Source organism: Chaetodon auriga, chromosome 19 (genome assembly GCF_051107435.1).
Source record: "Chaetodon auriga isolate fChaAug3 chromosome 19, fChaAug3.hap1, whole genome shotgun sequence".
NCBI classification, from domain to species: domain Eukaryota; kingdom Metazoa; phylum Chordata; class Actinopteri; order Chaetodontiformes; family Chaetodontidae; genus Chaetodon; species Chaetodon auriga.
Window position 1 is genome coordinate 11,625,001 of NC_135092.1, and position 24,404 is coordinate 11,649,404.

Below are 24,404 nucleotides of genomic sequence, written 5' to 3' on the forward strand. Positions count from 1 at the left end.
CAAATGTTAGTGTGAAGATAAGAGTCAATAAAAAAACAACTAACCAATGAAATATGAAGCAAGGAAACAGCAACTGTTGAAATTCATTCTGCTTTATTAGACTCTTCGACAGATTTTTGGCCGTTACCTTTGGGCGTTTCCTCATTCACAGCCTGGAACTGAGGCGTGTTGGGGTTCCAACTTCCTGTGATGATGTAAGACTTCCCGTCTGAGCTCTTTCCCATTGATTCCTGAAGGGGCACAAGTTGGAAGAACTTAGCAAACACACAATGACACACACACACAAACACACACTTGGAAACAGCAACCCACCAGGTCTAGCAGGTGCATGTCGCTGTTCTTTACATTTTTCCCTGGGCTGAGCAGGAGACCGAAACACCTAGAGAAGAGACACACATTAAAGAGACACATTCAAATAAGAGACATAGAGAGATGCAAGAGAGGGAGAGAAAAGTCAGATGAATAGGATTACATAAGGAAAAGGAAGAGTAAAAAAAGAAAGAACAGAACATGAGTGGGAGCCAGACATGGAACAATAAATCTCCCTATAGAGTAAAACCAGTTGTTAACTATCACATGTTACCGCAAATGGCTTCCTGGACTGATCCTCTAACACAGACCAGAACATGGAGTACATTAAACACAGCGCTTCAATCCTTGCCTTCTCTGGGTTCATCAAACAATAACAAACCACGATGAAAATGGAAGTCCGCAAGAAGGTGATGGAATGTTTACATTTCAACAGATTTATTAAAGGTGGAAAATGAGGAGCCCTGGAGACGGACTCGCATCAATCACCGTTTTAGAACAGTGCCGGAACACTTGAAACCTGACATGGACCGACATGCAGATGTAAAGGCGTTCACCGGTGTGTGTTCTGCGATCACAGAACACACACCAGAATGTCTGGTCGTGTTTACAGCAGACACGTCTCGACTGTAGGAAGCTATTCTGAAGATGTTCTGGGTGTCAGTGTATGTGATTGAGCTTGTGCTTTGTTTTACCTCTCAATGGCCAGTTCCTTATTGGAGGTCTGCTGGACATAAATGACAATTTTCTTGTCCATGCCTGCACGCAGCTTGAAGCTCTGCTTGTCCTTGTCTTTTGCTACAGCACTGAATATGTAAAAAAAAAAAAAAAAAAAAAAAAAAAAGTGAAAAGGTCACAGAGAGAAAAACAGCAATAAATGTGACAGAAGCGTTGTTAAATTGTGTAGCAGATACAGTGTTACAGCATTGAACAGTGTTACAGTAAGGCAGATTTACTATTATTTGAAAGCTTACATTAGAAAATGATATTAGAGACATTTTAGGTAATATGTGACCACAGGCTGACAGGACAGGTTGTGTAATTATGCCTGGACTAGGAGGGAAACCAACAATACTGCAGTTACTTCTCTTAATGCAAACAAACACATAAATCAAAGCAACTCATGCTTCTTCTGCTGGACAACTACACCACTGGAATTCCTTCAGTAAAAACAAGACTTGGTTAAATCTAATATATGGCTGGATCGTGTATGGTCAGCGGTCGTGTCTATAATGTGAATTCCTGGATATTAAATGTTCCTCTACAATTTTCTCCAGTGGTCCCAGTACTATTTGTTCTTAAAGTGTACTGAAGCAGCATATCGCATGACAAAGTTAAGCTACCTTTGAGTCATAAAATGTTCAAAATGCAGTTGCAAGAGCAATACTTTCTACCCATACCTTAAAATGTTTGATTTGAAAGAAAACTTATGATTAGAACTATTCTAATTACTGCCCCCTGCTCAGTCGTTCTATCTGCAGGATGACTGTCATTTTTCTATGACTCACTTTGTATTCAGTGCTTTGATACAATATATATATGTGTATAGTTTATTTATATATGTTCTTCGGGGTGCTTTAACTGTGCGCTCTCCCTCGTGCTTCTTGGCACATCAACAGCTGTCTTCTTGTCATTGTTCAACTTGTACATGTACCATGTGACACTTTGTCTTTGTGGTATTTATTTCGCCTCTCCTCCGCTGTGGTTGGACAGGGGTAAAAAGTGACAGTGGCATCTCAGTGACCAGGAAAAAGACACCAAACATGCAGCGCTCAGTGCAGACTAGATGCTCAGCGCTTCATCACATTGCTGACGTTTGTATCATAGTGTAAATGCGTGGCGCTACCACTGTTCGCGCCTACTTTGAAAGACCAATGGCCAATGGTGAAACTCAGCACTCAGTCGACAGACCAATGTCACTCAGGTACTCCGTCAGTCAGTCACAGACAACCATGGCCCCTCTGTTACAGTCCAAAAACCAAAAACTGGATAGACCCATTTATCATAATAAAAGCCTACATAAGAGCCATGTTCAAACACGCTCTGGTCCTGGTTCTCCTCTGCTCTGAAAGCAGATGTTTGAGACAGGAACAGTAATCAACATTCTCCAAACCCTCGCTGACACAAATTCCTCAGGAAACACTGAGGAAACCATTAAGTACAGAGATTCTTGAGTAAGAAAAAAAAATCAATTTATCAATTTTGAACTCAGTCAGAACCTGCGATGATGTTAGGCACCACTTAAGTCATGGAATTACACTGACTCCAGACTCCAGATAAACAGGCTTGTTTAGATCCCATTAAAGTAAAAATTTAGAATATGTATATTCTACTTACAGATATTTATTTCCACAAGGAAAAAATGCATGTATGCTTGCATGAGAGAGCTGTTTGCTTGGAGCACACTAAATATAATCAGCCAAAAGCTAATGAGGAGGAAATGTGTGCTAACTAAAAATAATCACGGGCATTTTTGTTTATTTTTTTTTTGGTTTTCCAAATAAGATGAGTATCAAGGCCTGTTTGTGAATACACAGAAGTGACTCAGTAATATGGGGAAACAGAATAAAAAAGGTCAGGGAAGATGTGTTGAATGGAGCGAACACAGGAACCTTCTGTTCTCTTTATCAGTGTGTGAAAAAGAGCATGATCTTAATTCGAGGTGGTCAAAATATGAGTCCACCGTGAGAAAGGAAGGACCCCTCTCTCTCTTTCACATGTGATCCTCTGTTTCCTCTTTAGTTATATTTTCATATATCTATAAATATTTATCATTTCACATTACTCTCATAATTTCATGTTTCATTTGGTGACACATGCTTCCTGTATATAAACCAATAAGATGATGCTTCCCTCATGGTATGTACTTCACATGCTGTCAACCCTTGAATGGTTTGTGACTTTTTGTAAATGGGTCACCCGAAAGTGTGCTAACTTCACTTAATCCCCAAAAGTAGGGCTGCATGTCCCTGTGTTTGTATGCATGATGGTTAGTTTGGTGAGAAACATTTGGTGGTCATTTTCAGTCAAATCTTTACATATTTTGCTAGAATGATGTTGTCCAACACAAACATTCCTGGCCAGATTTGACTATTACAGCTGGTGTTCAATACAGTATGCGGTCTAATAACAAGAGACTGAGCAGTATGCCTACATCTACAGCACAGAAAGCTGATTCGTCTCTGGCAAAGGTTGGCTCGACAGAAAAAAGGTTCCAGACGTCTGTGTAACTCAAACGTATTTCAAGACAGCGTATTACACATTAACTTTTCATGATTTCTACAACTGTGTGTGAATCAATAATGATGATCGAAAGCTCTAAACATTAAAATACATGATGTGTGAGTGTGTGTCTCACCTGTAAGTACCCTTGCCATCATCCTCTTTGATTTCCAGGCTGACGGTGAAGGTAAACAAGTCGCTGTCAGGTGTGAGCGGAGCAGCCTGCTGAGATGATAGAACTGCCTTCTTAGCTGACCGCCGAAACGCTGTGGCAAAGCTGTACAGTATCCGACTCACCTGCAGGAGGTAAGGTACCCAAGACCCTTAATGAACAGGAACTAAACACAATACTACACAAACACAAGGAAGCTCAAAGAAAATGAATGTTTAATTATGGATAAACTATCATGTGACCTGTAGTTTATTCTCCTGTGAGCCATTTCCCTCAAAGAAGCAGAATTCAGCTTCACAATGAATAAACTTGTAGTCATGTTCAGGGGAAAAGAAACAAATTGCCACACATTTTGAGTGTGGAAACCATAGACAATAAACAAGGACAGTCCAAGTGGTGCATTTGTGCAATCAGATACAGAAAGTCTTTTGTGCCAATCCCCGTCCACCCTGCCTCCACTCCTCCATTGGCTTGAGTTATAGACACACGCAACACTGGTAAGTCAGATAGCTAATTAAAGCAGAAATCCAAAAGAAAACATCCACTGAAGAGATGGACAGTATCACAAGGCAAAATACTGCTTTCTTTTGGCTTTTCAGCTTCTGTAGCTGAAATGTCTTGTGGACCATAAAATAAAGATTTGTAGTGATCAGTAAGTAATCACAATCATTAGTATTGATTTAAAGCTCAATCACACCTCTGCAGATCTGTCATTGCCACTGTGTTATATGGGACATTAAAAAGCTTACCTAATGTGATCAACCACTCTACTGACAGCAGAGTCTCCAACCTATTAACCATTTTGAGTTTTAATCAAAATACTGATTCATTTTTGCTTTTGTGGAGGTAAGTTTTCTACTAACATTAAACAGAGACACCTCAGTCCTTCCAGAGACTGCAGGGTTCTGCTAAATCTCCAACCCCAAAGAGGAGCAGAGTTGAAGAGGGAGTCAAGCTAAAGACTGCCAAGTGTGGAAAACTGGGTGGTAATGATTTATTTATATTCACTAAATGCACTTTTCACTCAGAAGACTTTAGATTTGTGAGCTTCGCATTTAGTCAAGAAAAAGTATTTTATTTTTGATTATTACTACACAGACATGTGTCTGTGATAATAAACAGTGCTCCCCCAACCAGAGGCCCACAGCACAGTGGTTTTGGATCATCTCTAATTCTGGTAAATAACAGAGCGTGGGGGTGACTGTCTGAGGGATGAAGCAGGGAAACTGCTGTTATCAATAAATAAAAATGCTCTTTTGCTTTTTTTTCAAAGCCCGAGTATAAAGCAGCTTCTAACCTCTCCTACACAAAACCTTTGTTAAATTCTTGGTACGGCAGAAGGATGTTAGGGCATTACAGGGGGTTTATTTGTGGAAACAACGGGGTACTGGAAGTAAGAGATTTGGAATGAGTGGAGTTAAGATGGGGGTCACCCCTTGTATTCAGGAAAGTATGACAAATAACAGAAAAGAATAGTGCTGTACTGTTCCAATAAATGCTGAAAACTGACCAGCTTTGACCAGTCTACAAATGGCTTTTTTATTTTTTGTGTTCGGTGTGAAGGAGTTCTACCAGGACCTGGACAGTACTGCAAAAATGTCAATCTGACAAGTAATTTAGGCTGATATTAGGTGCTTCTCCTATAAAAAGAGAAACATTCTACCATCCGGTCTTTCTAAAGTTTTTTTTTTTTCTTCAGGCAAACTATAAAATGACCCCACACAAGACAAAATAAAGCAGATCAATCAAAAACGAAATTTAAAACAATTCAGTTAACCTTTTCTCTCAGAGTTCAAAACATGTGTCCCTGGTTGTTTCTTTACTCAGGAAAACACTTAAAAATATGTTGAATAAACTATAGAGGAAATTAAATATTACTGTATTCACCCTAAGATTTCTTATGAAATCTGATTATATAAGGTGTTTCAGATTTGGAATCAGCCTTTTTCTACAAGCTGTAGCCTTTAAAGGTCTGGAACTTGTTCAGCATCCTGTTATATTGTTTTACTTTCCGTCTAGGATATTCTTATTCTTTCTTACTTGGCAGCATGATCTTAATGAGCTCACCAACATGAATCTTTGAGACATTTTTAACCGGTGTCACAGAAACCATCTACATCCATTTGCCAGCGTCCAATTTGTGTTTTTCTCTCTAAAGGTGACATAATTTGTGTTAGGAGCCCAAATCATTGAGTGAAACAAATCTATTGAAGCAGTACTGATCTGAATAAAAACAGCTCTAGATATACATCTTTGGACCGGAGCAGCAAGTTTATGGGCACCGAGGGGAGGTGTTGGGTATGAGACTCAGCAGGGCTCTGCATCACCATCAACACCAGAAAACTGGGAACTGTTAGAAACTAGCCTTGGGGCCTGACTAGGAGGTCTGGCACAAAGGAGGACTGAGGAGGTGGTTTGCTTTATGTATGAACAGTTCCACTCCAAAATCCACAAATCTGTTTAGAAAAAGAAATTACACAGACTCTCCCAAAAAAAAAAAAGCATATGATTACAAAACCTGAAAGTGCTGCCAGTGATAACTTCAATAAAATCATAATTCCTTTTCCAAATTATCACATTTTTTAAATTATGGGTAAAGAATGCTTCAGACGCTCTTCAAAATCTGAGCTGAGGCCCCCTCACCTCGACCTTTAACCCCCTAACCCAAACGTGTGATGGCTTGCCACAAGGTTACCTCAATACACATCTGGAAGTTTGAGTGTGTATGCAATCAGAAAATGTATTTCAAAAAAATGAACATTTGTAAATACCTTTTAGGTATGGCTACAGTGTGCAAAAATATACTTCAAAATAGCAAGTCAAACATCTTAATGAAAAAAAAAACTGTGGTTTCAGAGGTCAAAAGAGTTGTTTGATTTGAGGCTAATGAGAGGCATATGACTAGAGCAGCTTTTTTATGAAGAAGAAGGCAACCAATGGGCTGACTCGCACAAGTCTAATAATGCAAATGAGAAGCTACCCAAAAAAAAGAAAAGAAAAAGCTAGCTGGTTTGTTGCTGGGGGGTTTGGAAGGAAGAGAAGGGCGGGTGCAAGAGGATGAAGAGAGGGAAGAGGGAGCCGAAGACAGAGATGTCCGCTTACTAAGTAAAGACACAAATTACTACTGGAGATTATGTGGATTTGTGTGTGTGTGTGTGTGTTTATGCATCAGTGTTTTAGCGTGAGCATGTCTGTAACGGGTGGATGTCTGGGAAACTGGATAGTGGAGTGATGTGGGCCTGATAAAGTAGCTTCTGTCTGGGGGCTCTTAGTGACATTGAAGGAAAGTGCTTCCATGAGGGAGAAATCAGGTCACTGAACACTGGAGCAGTACTTTAACCCAGTTCCATGAGTGGATTCTCTCTTCTCCTCTTTAATGTTTCTGCTGAACCCACAGTATATAAGCAATGACACTTCCTCTCTCCTATAAGTTGGCTCGGGGGATTGAGTGTACTTTTTGTTTGTGTATGGTGTCCATGTGCATTGCAGCGTGGCCTGCAGTGCATGACATGGTCCCCGAGAGATCACTGAGGAAGCTCCCACACTGACACTGAACCCTGAGGGACGGACTACAGGGAGATCAACAATTTAAGACAAGGTCAACCAGAACACTGCTGGCAATATTAGTGTGAACACAAGTATATGTATGTGAGTGGAAGAGACAGAAAAAGTGTGAAAAAAGTGAGGAGTGTGTGAAGTGAAATGCAGAGCAAAGCATCTATAAGAGGAGCTTGTGCTCCCCCTTTGGTATACTATCTGAATAGCAGCAGCTTTGCTTGTTTCTGAGTCTTTTTGGATACAGGTTTTGCTTTCTGTAATCATTCCTCCTGTTCGTAGTGGCCTTTAAGAGATCCCTTCCTAAAGCGCTGTCAATGGAGGTGATGGGAGAAAAAAAATTACTGTCCTAACAGTTTATCTGAAACTAATAAGAGGTTCAGCAGTCTGAGTTAAAGCTCCTCTTTGTGTTTCCCTGGACAGTGTTTCCATGTTGAAACAGAGTAAAAAAAGAGAGTATTCTGTACTAAAAACGCTGCAACCTGTCTAACTCAGGCTGCTGAAGCATCATATAGGAATCTGAATCAGTTCATTACCAAATATGTCTTCACATCAGAGGGATTTGCCTTGGTGTTATTAACTTCATTAACTTCAGATACATTTTGGAATGCAAAAATGTGCACCTACCCTTTAAATGTGTCTTCAGTGAACATAGTTAAACACTAGCTGAACAACAGTCAATCAATCAATCAATCAATCAATGATTGAATCCTCACCGCTTCTTGGATTTGGCAGCGGAACACGTGGATCCTGAAGATCTCAGCGTTGTAGTGGCTCTCAGTGAAGGCGAAGCAGTCGCTCTCTGGTGTGCCGTCATGGCCTCGCACACAGAACAGAATCTTATAGATAGGGTAGTTGGCGATTTCCGTACTGGCATTGGGGTCCAGCAACCTGTAGGATATGTATGAAACAATTATCATGCCGTTTGATATCTCAGCAGTCACTGTTGCAGGAGATTTCTTATGCATATCTTTCAAACTAATAATCCATATGTTCCCCCTACCTGACGGTGCCTTCGGACACGCCTGGCACAGACAGTGTGACATCCAGGGGGACTTGGCACTGCCCTCTAAGGATACTCATCATACGGAGGGCCTCCACCTCACTGCGGGGGGCGTTGACCGAAGCACAGCCCAGATATGTCAGCTGACTGAACACAACGCTGTCCTCATCTGGGATGGGACTTCCAGGACTGCCATCTGATGATGATTCATCTGCTGCAAAGGGGGAATGGATACAGAGAGGGACAGACAGAAAGGACAGGAAAGAAAAGGCAAAAGGATTTGATTATTTTATCATTTCAATTAGAAGCCTGACTCCAAAAAAATGGGATGCTTTGGAAACAGAATGCAATGATTTGGAAACCCTTTTTGAATTATATTTTATTAAATATAGTACAAAGACAAGATATGTCATGTTCAAATTGATAAACTTTTTTTTTGCACATATGCACTCATTCTGAATTTGATGCATGCAACATGTTTTTGAAAAGTTGAGACAAGCCATGTTTACCATTGTGTTACATCACTTTTCTTCTAAGCAAGTGTTGATATACGACCTTCACTGTGCACAGTCGAATCTTAACGTGCATTTTTAGATGCGACAACAAACAGTATTTACCAACAATGGTTTCCCTAAGTGTTGCAGAGCCCATTCTGTAATATCCTTTATACAGTCATGTCAGTTTGAATGCAGTGCTGCCAGTGGGAGTGAAGGTCACAAGGTCATTACATTTACAAGAAAATGAAAAAGTTGATCAGTATGAACATTAAATATTTTGTCTTTGCACTGTATTCAATTGAGGTTAGATTGAAAAGGATGCACAAATCATTGAAGTCTCTTTATATTTAGTTTTATGAAGCATTCCAACTTTTTTGGAATTGGGGTTGTATGATGTAACAGTTGTGCATCAACACCACTTTCCTCACCTAGGATAAGCCTTCTGCTAAGGAAAAATAAGGTAGTAGATAGCAGGAGGTGAGATAGATGGGTACGTGAGAGGAACAACAGTCATATCAATCATTGAAATTCATGTAACAAACGCATAGAGGCGACAAGTAAGTGAGAATAAAATGGCAATAATCCTCTGTTACAAAGATAAAAAGAGGCAATGAGGGAAGTGGAAAGACTCACAGAATACTCTATGATTTAGAAACCTGGGTGTTTTTGTGATATTACTTTGTATGTCTGACAAACACATCTATAAGCTGACGATAAGTACCATTGTGTGAGCTCTGACAGACACAAGAAAGGAGGATAAGATAAGTCACATCATGGCTCACCTCGGTACGACCTCTCATTCAGCTCGCTTTCCTGAGCCGTCTGAACAGGAAGCACCATCTCCAACTTGGGCGGCGGCGCGCTCAGAGGGTCGGAGCCAAGCGCTACAGGTGATGCCGTGGTGGGAAGAAGGCCATGGTCGCCCCCGCCGAGTCTCTCCATTCCTGCCTCTGATCCGAGCCCAGTGTCAGCTACCGATGGGTCCATGAGGACATCCTCTAACTCCCTCTGGAGCTGCTGCTCACTTCCATTTCCCACAATCTGATACAAACACACACACACAGAGGAGTAGAAACACACACACACACACACACACACACCCAGAGGAGCAGAAACACACACAGAAACAGACATGAACACAACCACACCAAGGAGCAGGGACAAAAGGAAGCATAAAAAGTAACACAATTACATGTAATAAAACACAAGAACAAATATTGTTATCCAACAAAATCATTGTAGTAATCACCATAACGTATCAAATTTATGATCATTTATAGGCCTGCATCAACTGAATTACATTCTTCTCTTCCCTTGTAGAAATGTGCAATGGCTCTGCCTTTAAATGTGATTTTGTGATTCATTTCAAATGACTGCAGTGTGTTTAAGTGGGATATTTCATCCAATATTAGTGATTAGTAAGCACGTGAGTTTGAGTTGTGAAATACTTCTGTCAAGACACTCGAAGAGCCATCCCTACTTTCGCTGTGTGCACTTATTCCAAAGCTAACAAACAGCAAAATTAAAGAGCAAGCTTAAGGCTGGACAAACCATTAAGCAGCCACAAAAGGAGGCAAGGCCCCTTTCTCCCTGCCTGCTGTGGCAGCAGCCTGATGTTAGGAAAGAAATGAAGAACAGACTTAAGCTGCAGAGGGCACTGCTGTGCTGAGGAATAAGGGATCAACGATAAAGGATATACAATCAGATTTTTCAGCTTTTGTGGTATATGTGATTATCACATGATTGAATATTCTGGTTAAATTTTCCAAGTAGGCTCTCCAGGTACAGGCAAGCCATAAATAATATGTGTGCCTCAGAGGTATATGGAAATCTGTTCCCTGCTGTTAGACTCAAGCAAAATAATCCAAAGCAGGATGGATACTACAGTACAACTATAGTGTCAACGATTCTAGTGCCATATAACAAAAAGATATAATTTGAAGACTGATGTAAAGCAGCTATCAATTCTATATTTAGGTTCAAACACCTGACATCACTGCGTCGCTATGCAACTATGGTTGGCCTTGACTTACAGGAAGTGCTAAAAGCCTGGGTAGTTATCAGGTACACCTGAGGTTCTATATATGTGAGAATGCCTATCACTACCATCATCAAAACCTGAGTGTTAAAGAGGCTGGCGAGGGCCATCACTCAGTGGCCGGCAAAAATACACAGGGCACAAATAATCACAGACAGAATCACCACGGAATCACATCACTGAAAGAGAGAAAAATAGATAGATACAAGCAAGGGAGAGATACAGAGAGAAGAGGAGGAAAGGAAAGATAGTGAGAGAAGAGACTGACCTTAAAGCTGACCCCTTCCTCAGAAATCACCTGCATAACAAACAACAAGTTTAGACACACTGACTCCTCTCTGACTGGATGGGCTGACTGGGAGGGAAATGTGCACAAGAGTGTGTTGGGCAAAAACCAATACATGATATCTGGATGACCAAGTGTCAGTGAATGGAGTGATTTCACCACTACATACTGAGAACAGTGTGTGTGTGTGTGTGGGGGGGGGGTACCGCTTTCCTTCCCTGTGACAGCAGGCAGACAGCCGCCACTAGGCTGCACAAAAAAGATGCCTCAGCTCGGTTTTCCATCAAAATTACTTTCAATACTTTAATGCACTCTATACTTCTGTAATATACAAAATCATATTCTCTAATCTCCGAACGCAGCGAATGACAGGAAAAAAAGTGTGACCTCTTCCTGCAATCTGAATATGCAACGTTCACCCTCTGCTGACACCATCTTCTGCCACCTTTACAACATCGAGTCAACAATTCTGTACTTCACAAAGAAACACAGGTACAGTAATGAAATATAAACTAATGAACACAGTATGAACATGCAAGCCAGCTAAATTCAAGTGAAAGTGGTAACTAGTGAACTGTGAGACACATGGACAAAAATGCATCCTGAGGAGAGGAGAGGAGAGGAGAGGAGAGGAGAGGAGAGGAGAGGAGAAATCTGAACCCATTTGGGACACGCACAGGACAGTGGCTGGTAGCTCAGAAAGTCTTCGTTCTCTTTGTGGAGACACACCCCTGTCACAAAACACCATTATTTTCCCTGACAATGAGTTCAAAGCACTCGCTGCTGCATCCCCACACAGTTTGTAAACTAATATCTGCTGAGTGAGCGCTAGCTGAAGCACTGAACTGAAGCGCAGAGGGCATCCTGTATGACAGACATGCTGCGGTGCGATAGCACATGTAGCATACTGACAGAAGCAGCTGACTGACTGCAGATGGGAGCTGTTTTCCCCAAAGTTAAGTAGCATGCTGATACTGAATGACAAACTGGTAAAACATCAGCTGAAAACATCAGTGTTTTCATCAGTTGTTCTTTTGCCACTTCCCCATACCACTTAAACACCAAGAATTTACCATAGAAAAACACGGAAAGCAAATGAAGTTCCTCACATGTCTGAGAGACAACAACGAGTTCTTCACAACAAACAGAGCCTGTGACAGCATGCTCTCACTTTCTAGTGATGAGCAGGCATCAACAAGGATTAAAGGGCTACCTTACCATAAGCAGCAAATGAAAAGGGACAATCACAGATAAAACACACAGGACCAACTATGAGAAGAAGGTAGAGTGAGAATGTGGAAAAAGCAAAACAAGAAATGGTTAGCCTTATGGTTAGAGTGTGAGAGTGTGTGTTTAAAAAGGTGGATGACAGCTCTTGACATGTGAGTGATGAACACAGCCTGACACACGCTAGCAATGTATGTCAGATCAGGTATGTATGGACTGTGACTTCTCACCTGCAATTTTAACAACTTATAGAGGTGATGAATAGATAAAAGTGAAATGAACCTCTATATGTTTTGGTAAATCGTGCTGTGGGTGCTGAGAGAGACTCCTAAATCTCTTTAACTATTACAAAAAAGAGTGCTGATACGACACATTTAGCCCGCACCACTGGCCTTTGTTCCTGCTGTTATTATTATGAGTAATAAATAGATATTTACAGTAAGAAGGACCTACAGACACAATCTAAGGTGGTTATCACTGTAAATGTCAACAGACCAGTGATTCTCTGCACCTAAACTCTGATTTGAACTCTGAAGTCTCCTTTCTCTCCCTTGTACTTCCGTCCATACCTACACCCAACCATCCTTACCTTCAGTCCTGTCTTTTCGTCATCACTACCATTATTAGTGGAGGATGGTGTCTCGTCCCCCAGCCGGGACACAAGGACAAAGTCCTCACTGTTGAGAGTGGACACTGAGTCCGAAGACACGCTAATCTTCCCCACCGAGCCCTTGTCATCCATGGCTGCCGCTGTTAAACTCAGCCACGCTGCTCATGAATGGAAGACGGGAGGAGGAAGAGGTGGGAGATGATGAGCAAAATCACCTAGAACAAGAACAAAATAAATAAAGAAAAGAAGCAGAAAACAGTCATGATGTGATGAAATCCATGAAAAGCATCTTTTCAGGCAACTGGAAACTTGGCTACTTAGAAACTAACCCTCTAAAAAAATGGTGAGACTACTTATTCTTCACTTTTAAAGGTCTTTTTAAAAACCTGAAGGGAACAGTGAGGCAGCTGTACAAAACCCAGAGAGCAGGAGCATAAAAGAGAAAATAAGGGTGCAAAAGAAAGGTTAAGCAAAAAAGCTTAGTTCAAGTGAAAGTGACTGACAAGAGAGCAGGCCACACTGAAGAAGGCACAGGAGAGATCAGAGGAAAAAGAGGATCTGGGGGTCATTTGAGGCAATTCTGTCTCTCAGCAGACTAAAGCAGTGGTACTTGCAAAATAGTTTGATGCAATGCAAAGCCATGATGATGCAATTTTGAAAAAGAAATGTGCATATGAAATGAGGTAATCAGCAACGAGCCATCTCGCGTCCACCATCCACCTATTCCATGTCAGTCCTGCCCCATACAAAGATTCAATTGTGGTCCCCCCACCACCACATTACAAGTACACCAGAAATACAATACCACACAAAAAAATGATACACTGATTGTGCTAATTGCATTGCGTGCACCGACTGCTCTCCCGGCCTGCTGCCACAACCACAAATAACCTGAGCTGAGATCCTGAGGGACACGCTGCACATCATCAGCTCATCCCTCGCTCTGCCTTTCACCACAGCTACCATCAAATATGAAACCAGTCAAGAAAAGCTGACAAAAGTTCAAAAATCATAGAATTTGTGACGACAGCTAACTGCAGGACCTGGAAAGAGGAAGCAGGGTTTGGAACAGGGTGAGGAAAGCAAGAAAAAGAAAGGGTTAAATAAATAACTTTCACTATTAACTTACAGTGGCATGATCAAAAATCACGTCTACAACACAATGGTGATTTTTCTTTATTCTCTATTAGCTAGTTTAGTGATGGCAATAGGAGGTAGAACTCAGGAGAAAAGTAGTTTTACAAGCAAAGTGAGGAAGAGCGTTATCGTTACAGCTGGTACAAGGTAATTCCTGAAAGAGGGAGGTGCCATTGTGTGTAACACAGGAGGAAAGGCGCAACAGAGGGTTCTGGCAGAGGTTCAAGAGGAGACCATAACAAGATATTTCTAGCCACCCTCCCTCCACTCCTGCCTTTGATTCTCACCAGCCCGCTCCCTTTCTTTTACTACGCTTTTCTTCTTCATGCCCTCCTTATCTCTTCCCCTTGCAATCTTTTATTTTCTCAGCCGTTAGTGCTCTAAAATAAGCCTTTTATTTTTCCAACATTTTTCTAAAGGTTTCGGTTGCTTTTTCTTCCACTTTTCCTCTTGTCAGACCCTTGTCTTTCCTATTCAAAGCAGGTCCAACAATGGAGATGTAATAGGAAAAAAGGTCTACAGCGGAAAAGGTCAAAGCAGTTGATAATGTGCATTACTTATGATAACATTGTTATCCTGACCCAGAATAAACCTCAATATAAGTAGCTATGCCTGTGTGACTAGAAAGCTTTATAACAACTTACTGGATGGATTTTATTATGAGGCTACCAAATACAAACTGAGTAACATTAAATGACATCTTAGGCTTATTCTCTTTATCTTTTCACAGCAAACTAAGGAAATGAGCGACTGGTATTCATCCAAAAGTCCCGGGTGTTGTTTTTCACTTGTATTGCAAAACTGAGGTTGAGCGACAGGGTCACAGGGTACGATGATTTGTCACATGAATCACAGAGTAGCCTTAGATCAAGCAGAAAACTGTCACACACAACGGCTCATCCTTGCATAAATAACAAGCTATTTAACTTTAAAGTCAGTTTCACACTTGAAGTTTGGTTCACTTGGCCAAGACCTAGATAAAAAGATATGCTGCAGTGTTCGCACTGCCTTCATGTTCACACTGATTACAAATGACCCAAGAGGGGCAATCAAGGAGTCATATGCAGGTGGCTCACTCACTGTGTTGGCAACTATCATCAAGCGTCATCAATGCTACATAGTCTCATGGGGGAATACCAAAGACCAGTAGTACTTGGTGCGCACAGATTTTTAATATTTTAATGCACACACTGGAGGATTCAAGACAAGATGCAGGACCACACAATTGTGGTTTCCACTAACCGATTCAGAGTGACTTGGGAACAGAAACTTGCGCGATCAAACAGGACTTCAGAAAAAAACAAACATGGTGACAAACTGTCTTCGTCAGCTGGTTGCACTTGTGTGCGATACGTTCTGCACCAAAACACAGGAAAAACATCGAAGACATAGCTGAGTAGACAGAATCAGCATGGCTTATACATGTTGCAGTGCTTTGGAGACAAAAGTCCTACTCCTGCTGTTGGCAGCCATGTTTCTGTTGTACACAAATATGCATTATCTGGTTCACTCTCATTGGCTATTGTGGGTTTCTGCACAATTTTCTATCATGTTAGTATACTCATCCAACACAGATCAAGCCATCCCTTTCCTGAGTTCACAGTCAGCAAATAGATTAAATATTAGTTAGGTCTTTAATATATCACATTAAAATCGCATGTCTACTACCATAAAATCTTGTCGTTTGTCCATTTGCTTTCACGCCACATCAACTGGAACTGGACCAACACCCACCTTTTCAAGAGGTTTTGGTATGGCCACCATAAACGCACCAAGGCAAGCATTTGCTTGAACCAAACTATACAGGCTGCGGTGAAAGCACCCGAAAAATGCTCCAAAAGGTGTTATACAGCTGTTTACAGTGGATGAAAAATATTACAAACATAGAGGCAAAAAATATGCTCATCTAAAAGCTATGTTCAGGCAGGTCTGGCAATGGCCTGAAGTTAATGTCAGACTGTGGGGAACATTTAATTCAACTTTCATCATGGGCTTTACAGAACATGTAGAAGATCCCTTGAATAACACAGAGGGAATTTAATAAAGGCTTATATCTACAATGATTCAACGTCTAATTTCCCCCCCAAAAAAGCACAATTTACACGGTCAGGGTGCAGTCAAAATCGTTTGGCAAAATTTACACATGTGGTGTGGCCAAAAGCAGGGATGACATGAAATATCACAGGCTGGGTTGTAAACATAAACTGCAGGAGCAAGCATGGCTAGCGTGCTGTTAATTGTACCGCTTTTATCAAACATTTTCCTATCAATAACCTCTGTCACTGTCCTTCCACTCACTCCGGCCAAAAGGCTTTTTTCTTATCTGCTGTTTTCTTACTTCAATGTGCAGCTATAAAACTGAATATAAGCAATTTTTCTGCATGGCATAGCTCCACCCAAAGGAATCTGAAACACCTGTGTGGGACTGCACCCTATTATCTGCTTGGATGTTTATGTCAAGCAACTGTCTCAAATTTCTTCATACATATAAAGCACTAATTTTAGGGTGCATCGGATAAATTGTAGTAAACCTACCAGTCCAAAAGAAAAAGAGCAGCTGACTCAGTAGCAATCCAAGAGGGATATTTGCATCAGTCCTCAGCCCCTTCTTATCTTCTCAGGCTTTTAATCTTGAAGAGACGTTGCAGATGTTTACTCTACTTTTGGCTCAAAGGCAGCTGCTTTCCTTTTTTAGCACACGTGTCCTCTGAGTGATTAGTCTAGTTCTTTTTCCTTAGATTTATGTTGATGAACTTTGAGTTTCTACACGGTCTGGTTTTTCAGTTCTGCCCCAGTAGTTTCCACTGATAATACTTATTACCAAAATCTTACTTAGTTGATTTCAAATCCACCATTTCTGCTGAAACAGATGTACAAAGATGATGCCATTAGAGAACTTTCACAGAGGCAAACCAATGAGGGATGCATGGTTGGATATGGATAATGGTTTGATACGGACTTAAATGACTGCATCTGGCATCACTGACAGTGGGGCTGATCTATGGACAGATCTATTCAATTGAATTCTATGTTTACATCTATGTGCCTATTTGCCTTAAACATTCCCAAAGAATTTGGATTCAAGCATCTTTTTACATGCTTAGATAATCCGTTGAATGGTCTTATTTGATGGTACCAAGGCCTTATACTAACAGACCCCATGAGTGAAGAGAGACATTTATCTCAGCGAAATACTGTTTGGTGGCCAGTCCTTTTTTTTTCTGGCCACCATAAAACTTAAAGTGTAGATCACTGGTTTGGAACCCCAGAGCGAGTCATTTCATTTGGGAGCAATGCAAACAAGACTTCAAAACCAGTGGCGTTATCTGAGAAGGATGCCAATTAGCTTCACTGATTCATTCATGTTTTAAGCAGCAAACACAGAAAACTGAACCTTTGCAGTCCAGCCAAGACACACACACACACACACACACACACACACACACACACACACACACACACACAAACACACACACACACACAGAAAAGAAAGAACGGTTTGACGCTGGACTACACATCTCTACACACACATGCACAAGCAGCTGTATTATGAACACAAATAATCACTCACTCGCAGGCACACATGTGCACGCACACACAAACCTCATACTCTATGTGTCTGACTAGCTGGCGGCTCCAACAGGCTTATAATGGTTGCCTTGTCACCCTGCTTTCCTCTCTAGCCTCAGTAACAGCCCTCTGTCTGCTCCTGCCATGCTACACTGTTCATTATCAGCCTTTTTCAGCGATTTGGTATCCTTCCAACAGGACACACAGCTATTTGCCCATCATGCGACTGACTGTTACAACGTTAGCAGCAGCGTTTTTTCTGTCTAAATGTCTTAAAGTGGAGAACATATCAAGGCTTCTGATGTTTGTTGTGGAGCGGCAGACTATTTCTTGATTCCCTCTCACTATTTTTTCTCCAGCCACACCCTTTCTCTTGATTTTTCCACCTTGTGTCAGTTTCATTTTGTAAATCTCATCTTTTTCCCTTTCCTCTGACTGTTTTTTGACGCGCTTTCCTTTTTCTCTCCTCTAGTCTAAAAGGAAGAGGGACCGGCATTGAGTTTTCATTTGGTGCAAACCACCTTGAGCATAGGTGGTGATACGAGGGCAAATATTTTGCTGTTCATATGCACCGTTGCTGTTATTTCTGACAGAAACCATTCTGATAGTTGTTATTTAAAGTTCATTATTTCCTCAGTAAAACACTATCACTCTATATCACTATGCACTTCCCTCAGGAGACACTTTTTTATCCATGAATAAGGAAACAAAAATTGCCAGTGTGCACATTTTAGAGTTAGTTTAGGTTGAAGAAGACATTAATTACATGTTAGATTCAAGTCAAGTTTCATAGCAGGGCTTCAACCAAAGATTATTTTCATTATTAATTGGCAGTTTTTTAAGTGACCAATTAACCATTTTGCACATTGCACATGGCTTTCTATGTTCACCACAAGGAATCAAAATGCATTATATTTAAATTTAAATATTTAAAGTACAGTGGGGTATAACATAATTTACCTTTTAAAATGTCAGAAAATAATGAAAAATGCTAATGCTATAGTCCCACTGGCGAACTCAGATTGTTTGCTTTGTCTAACCAGCAGTCCAAATCCTAAAAGTATTCAATTTACCACGTCATATATGCCAAGGACAAACAGCCAATCTTCACATCTGAGAGGCTGGATACAATTTTTGATAATAGTCAATCACTCCAGTAACTGTTTCAGCTCTATTTCATCGGATCATACGCACATGGAAAGGCATCAGATCTGCAAAAGCTTGTTTCCAAATAAGGTAAATGGGTTCAGTGGCTGTTACAATGTGACTGTTGCATATATTTTTGGCCATGTCAGGTTTCAAAATGAACAGCATCCACCTAAGAGTGTTAAAGTGAGCACATTTAGTAACAACATTCAATCAGGCATCAAGCTCTGTTTTTCCAGATTGCAAACCAATCGTTTGGCAGGGCTGACTTTTACCAACTCAGCTGACACACACAGCAACAACAGCAGTGAGGCTGATGTAGTCTGGGTGTGTTCTGCAACAGATCATGCAGAGTGCAGCTTAATTCAGGGACCAAATAACTGACGAGAGTGACCTCTGAGCTGTTTGTCGCAGTTAGAAACAGAGGTATCTGAACCTGTAACATGCATATCTTACGTCGATCCATGGGTAAAAATGTGCATTCTAGAAACCTACGCCTGTCTTTTTTTTCCCCCCTCTCCACCACTCTCCAGCTGAACGGGCTGTTCTGGGCTGCCAGCTGGGCCCTGCGTGCACCTCACAAGGGAGAGGAAGACACAGCCAGACACAGCCAGAGAGCATTCAGGCTTGCAACACAGTCCCTTTCGACTCGCCTCACAGCAGTGATTTCGGCCAGGCAGAGATAGCAGGGAAAAAAGGGGGGAGAGAGAGGAAAAGGAGAAAGAATGACAGAAAAGGCTGAATACCACAAGGTTAGTCACAAGGTACAATACAAAAGGGAAGAGAAAGGAAAGAAACAGAAGAAGAGCTGTGAAAGAGCACACACACACACACACACACACACACACACACACACACACACACACACACACACACAGATGCAGTCCCTAATTTACATCTTATTTGTACTGTGTGAGCATCTAAGAATCATCTCAATTCAGATCCACAGCGGAGCACTGACTCCCAGTCGGCTATCCTCAAACGAAACCTCTGCATGTCTCACACTCAACAACAAAACTATCTCACATGACTGAGGAAAAAAAAGACTGGTTCACACAGTGCAGGCCTGCTTTTAACTTCTGAAATGGAGCACTTGCTGCAACAAACCCCTGCACTGTGACATACTGAGCTGCACAATGCGTGGCTATTCACAGACATTTATTTAGCAGTGGTGTGTCTCTGCCGGTTTTTAAAGAACAGAACTATGCCTTATAAAGGAAACTTGACACCGGTGTGTGTAGCTCCAGCAACAAATAGTTGTTAAGGGTGTAAGCCTTTACAAACTGGAACTGAAAGCTGCAAGTGCCACTTATACTAGGATGTAGTTAAAAAGAAAGAGTAGGTTTATTAGATAGTTGATTTATGGATATTCTGCAGAATGAAAACGAGAACATTCATTAGTTTCACTCTCAAAATACCACATATGATCACAGTCATATAAACATTGACATTTCACATTAATAAAAGGTGTGATCAATGCTTTCCTTTCATTTCTGCAATTATTTAAACCTAACAACAGAAGTGAATTTAATTGTAGGTATAGGAGTTTATCTTCTTTGAAAATAATAATAATAATTGGCCAACAACAGTGGTGTAGTGATTGCCTAATATCAATCTATGAATTACGCAACCATGAACCACTTTGTGTTTTACTCCATAACACATTACACTCATACTACAAGGGACTGGCTGTGGATTCAAGAAGTAGCATGCATGCAGTGTGACTGTACAAAGGAACTGAAAAAACTGAGAATACATGTGTGAGTATTACACGAAAAGATCAGGAAGTGTCTAACTTGAGGACTGAAATACATATCACTGGCCTGTCGAATCATAAAATCTAAAAACCAGCCCCAAGATAAGCTGCCTTTCCCACAAATCAAAAAATTCAAATGGAAAAATAATTGGTAAGGAGTCAGTGATTCATAACGGTGATTAAAGTTCTGGCCTTCCTGGGGTGATAACTGGAGGTCTGAATAATTTGGAGGGAATTGATTAATTTTAAATAAAGACTATATCAATTATGCGTCTCAGGGTAAGTCATTAAACATCATTAAAGCAAACACTGGCTTTTATGATCTGAATTATTACCAGTGTGCTTTAAAAGACAATTCCCAGTATAATACACTGAAACAGAGATGGCCTATTGAGAAAGGCTTTGTTTTTAGATGCAAGTAAGTCACAGGGGGCAACCAGTGTTAACTCACTATCACTGATGCTTTACTCCTACAGCTACTAACACAGATATTGCCTAATGCCACCAAAAACACAATATTTCCTAAAAACGTTACTGAGTGCTCTAACAAAGGCGTTACGCTTCTTCAAACTACTCTTTACCATGAAATGTATTTCCATGCTTTCGACACATAGCTTCCACAGCAACTGCAAGGAACCACTAATCCAGGCCCCAAAGCCAGCCCCCCGCCAATCAGTCTCCACTAGCTCCCCAAATGACAGGTGCATCTGAGGGGCACTGTGAGGATTTCAGAATATTCAGGGCTCAGTCCAGTTTGGATAGAGCTGTAATGGAAGGCATCAGGCATTACATTTGACATGTGTTCTTCAGAGAAGGAGGATTACATTTATCATATATAATTATGGTTTATAAGCTCTGTATTTCATCATGGCTGACTTGAGAGGAGAAGCTGGCATGCAGCTATTCAAATGAGAAGCTGTATTATTTGGCCCTTTGTATTTGTTGATAGAATTGCTTGTGAGTACCTTTAATAGAGGTAACTTTGATCAATCAATAACAATTCATGCACTTTAATTATGCCCAAATGTGCAGGAAAATATATCACATTCGTATTGGCTGAAAAAAAAAAAACCATACTAGAAACAATATCAGATGAAGCACTGACCTTGTCCCTCCTCTAGCACACATACTGACATTGGTCAACTCAGCAAATATTTGCATACACACAAATCTTGGTTATGTGCTTTTTTATGCCCGTCACCTGCATTACCTGCAGCGTGAATGAGGTTTTACTGTAATACCGGAGTTTCCAGAAAAAGAACAGGAACAGAGGACGGAGACAAGTGATAGGTACATTACGTTCACTGTTACCATGCATGTTATCCACTTCTGGAAAGTATTTAAGAAACAAGAGATACTGGTTTCAACAATACAAATAGCAATAACAGTCTTGGGCATTAAGCGAACTACAGGTAGCTCACTGCTACAACTAATTGCATCTCCATATCAGTAGAAAGTAAGAGAAATACGGGATAGCACAGTGCAAAGGGATTAGTCAGTCTTCATAACCATTTGTCTTGGCACAACTTGCACTACTCACTGAGAGATCTGTGCAGTGTTAAAACGCAGAACTGAGTTGATGGGTGTTTTTCTGAGATGCTGAAATCAGAGTCACAGAGGTTAGTTTAAAATATATAGTTATATAATTGAAATATTTACTGGGCACACCATATGTGGGCTCAAAGTTCTTCCAGAAGATGCTAACACATTAAAACAATGTAATACACATAATAATACAGTCATACAGCTGGTTTGTAAGTGTATTATACTATTACTGTTTTTTATTGTCGTGAGTGTTGCTGTGCCTAGCTAAGACGACCGGTAAGACGTTTCAGTGGGGTTCATTCAACATCTAAAAATCAAGTTCATTCTTGCAATGCTTCAAGGCAGACAACTCAGACCCTGAATGCATCCTGACACCCATGCACACCACCACCACTGGGGCATTTCAAAACAATCCCTGCTGGTGCCTCCCTTATCATGTGACAACAACAGAACCTCAACTAACACAAAATAGAGTGGTTTAATAGATATTCCCCCTGTGAACATCTGTAGGGCTGTTATGCTACAGTCGTAAACAAAGACTCACTGTCATATACAACAAACGGTGTTCAGTTTGTCTTGTAACAATACACTGTACCAAACACTAAATGTTGGAAACAAAAACAATGCACATCCTGCTGTTATTCTGCCCTGAACTGCAATATTGATAGTGACAAATAAACCAGAGCAATTGATGTGCAGAAAATGTGTTTTTCTTAACAAGTCACTGCTGTCAAACGGTCTCAGAGTGGTTATTCGACGTTTAACAGACAGAGCTACCGGAAGCACACATTAATTGGCTTTCTGGTCTCACCGGTACACCACTTAATCTGGACACAAGCAGACCTGCTACATGTCAATGCAGCCTGTTAAGACTCATGGCGCATTGACACATTTCAGACCTCACAGCTATTTAATAGGTAATTTACCCAACAGATGATAATGTATACTCGATAACGTTGGGCGAGTCTAATGTGGCTAGCTCTACTGGTAACTTATTGCCCCAGTTAGCCCTAACCAACCTACCTAACGTTAGCTATTCCGCAGCCATCGATTCAAAGTCCGAAAAGAATGTGTAACGACATAATGACCATTTGAAGAAACTGTCCCGTTACCATAGAGCAAATAATGCAAACTGCTGTGTAAAGGTATTCGCGATAATTTGGTGAATAAACCCGCTGACAGGCCGTCGCTGGAAGGAGCTTTGATACAGGCCATTACTGTATATAGCTAGCTAGCTAGCTAGCTAACGTCTGCTAGCCATGCTATCCTGGCAGTTACAGTCAACAAGGTGGCTACATTTCTTCATAACTTAAGGGACAGCCGCGTTGAACTTTAAAGGTAAAGGCATGTGCAAGTGCAAAACAGCTTACCTTTATTCCCACAGTTATATTTATTCCAATGGCCGTTGGCACAACATTGCACTTTCCCAATAACATCAGCAGCCAACAGCATCCAGCCGAGCTGTAAACACAAGCCCAACCAACCCGCTGACACCCACACCGCGCATGCGCCGGTCAGTGCCCCTCTGTGTCTGTGCTGAGGGAGGGGACGCGTTACCTAATGATTTGATGCCCATGGAGCTGTCTTTGGGACAGTAGGGCCAAGTCCCAAGTCAGTGTAGACAAGTCTCAGTCAAGCCTCTGCTCAGATTAGGTAAGTCTGAGTGTCAAGTCTCAACGCCTGTTAAAGCAGGTCTCAAGTCCAAATCAAGTCAGCACTCTTCTATTGCAGACTATGTTGCAGGTCGAGCCATATTAAAGAATTAGGCCTTGCAGTTAAATATTGAAGATCTGTGGCTACGCAAGGTATGCCTGTTGTGTTTGTGGGATTTTACCAAGTCAAAAAGACACTTTCATGTTCTTATCTTTTAAATCTAAAGTCAAGTAAGGTCACATCTTAAATTAAGTATCGCAGCAGTCAAGTCCAAGTCTCAAGTCCTTATTTTTCTTCAGAGGAAAGGTTGACCCCACAAAGTCAAACTGTAAACTGAGATGGGACTGTTTGAAATTTTCATCTTTTAACAATGATTTATTCTTTTCCTAAATGAGATCAAAACATCTCGTTAAACTGTTCTACCTGCTACAGTATTTTGTCTTGGGCCCGCCATCACCACTACTTACCTTCATCACTTATGAATATAGTACAATTCAAATTTTCTTTTTTCATTAGTATTACACATTAGACACTCTTCAAAGTCAACTTAATCTACTGTAAACTCATAATCCATCAGTTTGGGCTCTGGTTCGGTAAGGATGGCACCCAGTTGTTTACAACAGATTTTGAGCAGAACAGTGAGGGGGGTGGGGGGGTGGGGCAGGGTCTGATTAATCT

The 24,404-nt window shown here is 41.0% G+C and overlaps 1 protein-coding gene across 2 annotated transcripts in view; it reads right to left on the reverse strand.

The window, feature by feature from the left end:
• Positions 1 to 23,589, reverse strand: part of rabgap1 (RAB GTPase activating protein 1) — a 71,775-nt gene extending 48,186 nt beyond the window's left edge. Inside the window, exons 1-10 of one of the 2 annotated variants that reach the window (XM_076757314.1) lie at positions 23,444 to 23,589; positions 12,899 to 13,134; positions 11,065 to 11,094; positions 9,541 to 9,799; positions 8,262 to 8,475; positions 7,975 to 8,149; positions 3,668 to 3,828; positions 1,005 to 1,115; positions 313 to 379; positions 128 to 230 (exon numbers count right to left, since the gene is read on the reverse strand). In XM_076757314.1, the coding sequence (XP_076613429.1) occupies positions 128 to 230; positions 313 to 379; positions 1,005 to 1,115; positions 3,668 to 3,828; positions 7,975 to 8,149; positions 8,262 to 8,475; positions 9,541 to 9,799; positions 11,065 to 11,094; positions 12,899 to 13,051 (1,273 nt within the window). In that variant the 5' untranslated portion in view covers positions 13,052 to 13,134; positions 23,444 to 23,589. The remainder of the gene's footprint in view (positions 1 to 127; positions 231 to 312; positions 380 to 1,004; positions 1,116 to 3,667; positions 3,829 to 7,974; positions 8,150 to 8,261; positions 8,476 to 9,540; positions 9,800 to 11,064; positions 11,095 to 12,898; positions 13,135 to 23,443) is intronic. The other variant, XM_076757316.1, reaches the window with a different exon arrangement.
• Between the last annotated feature and the right edge of the window lie 815 nt (positions 23,590 to 24,404).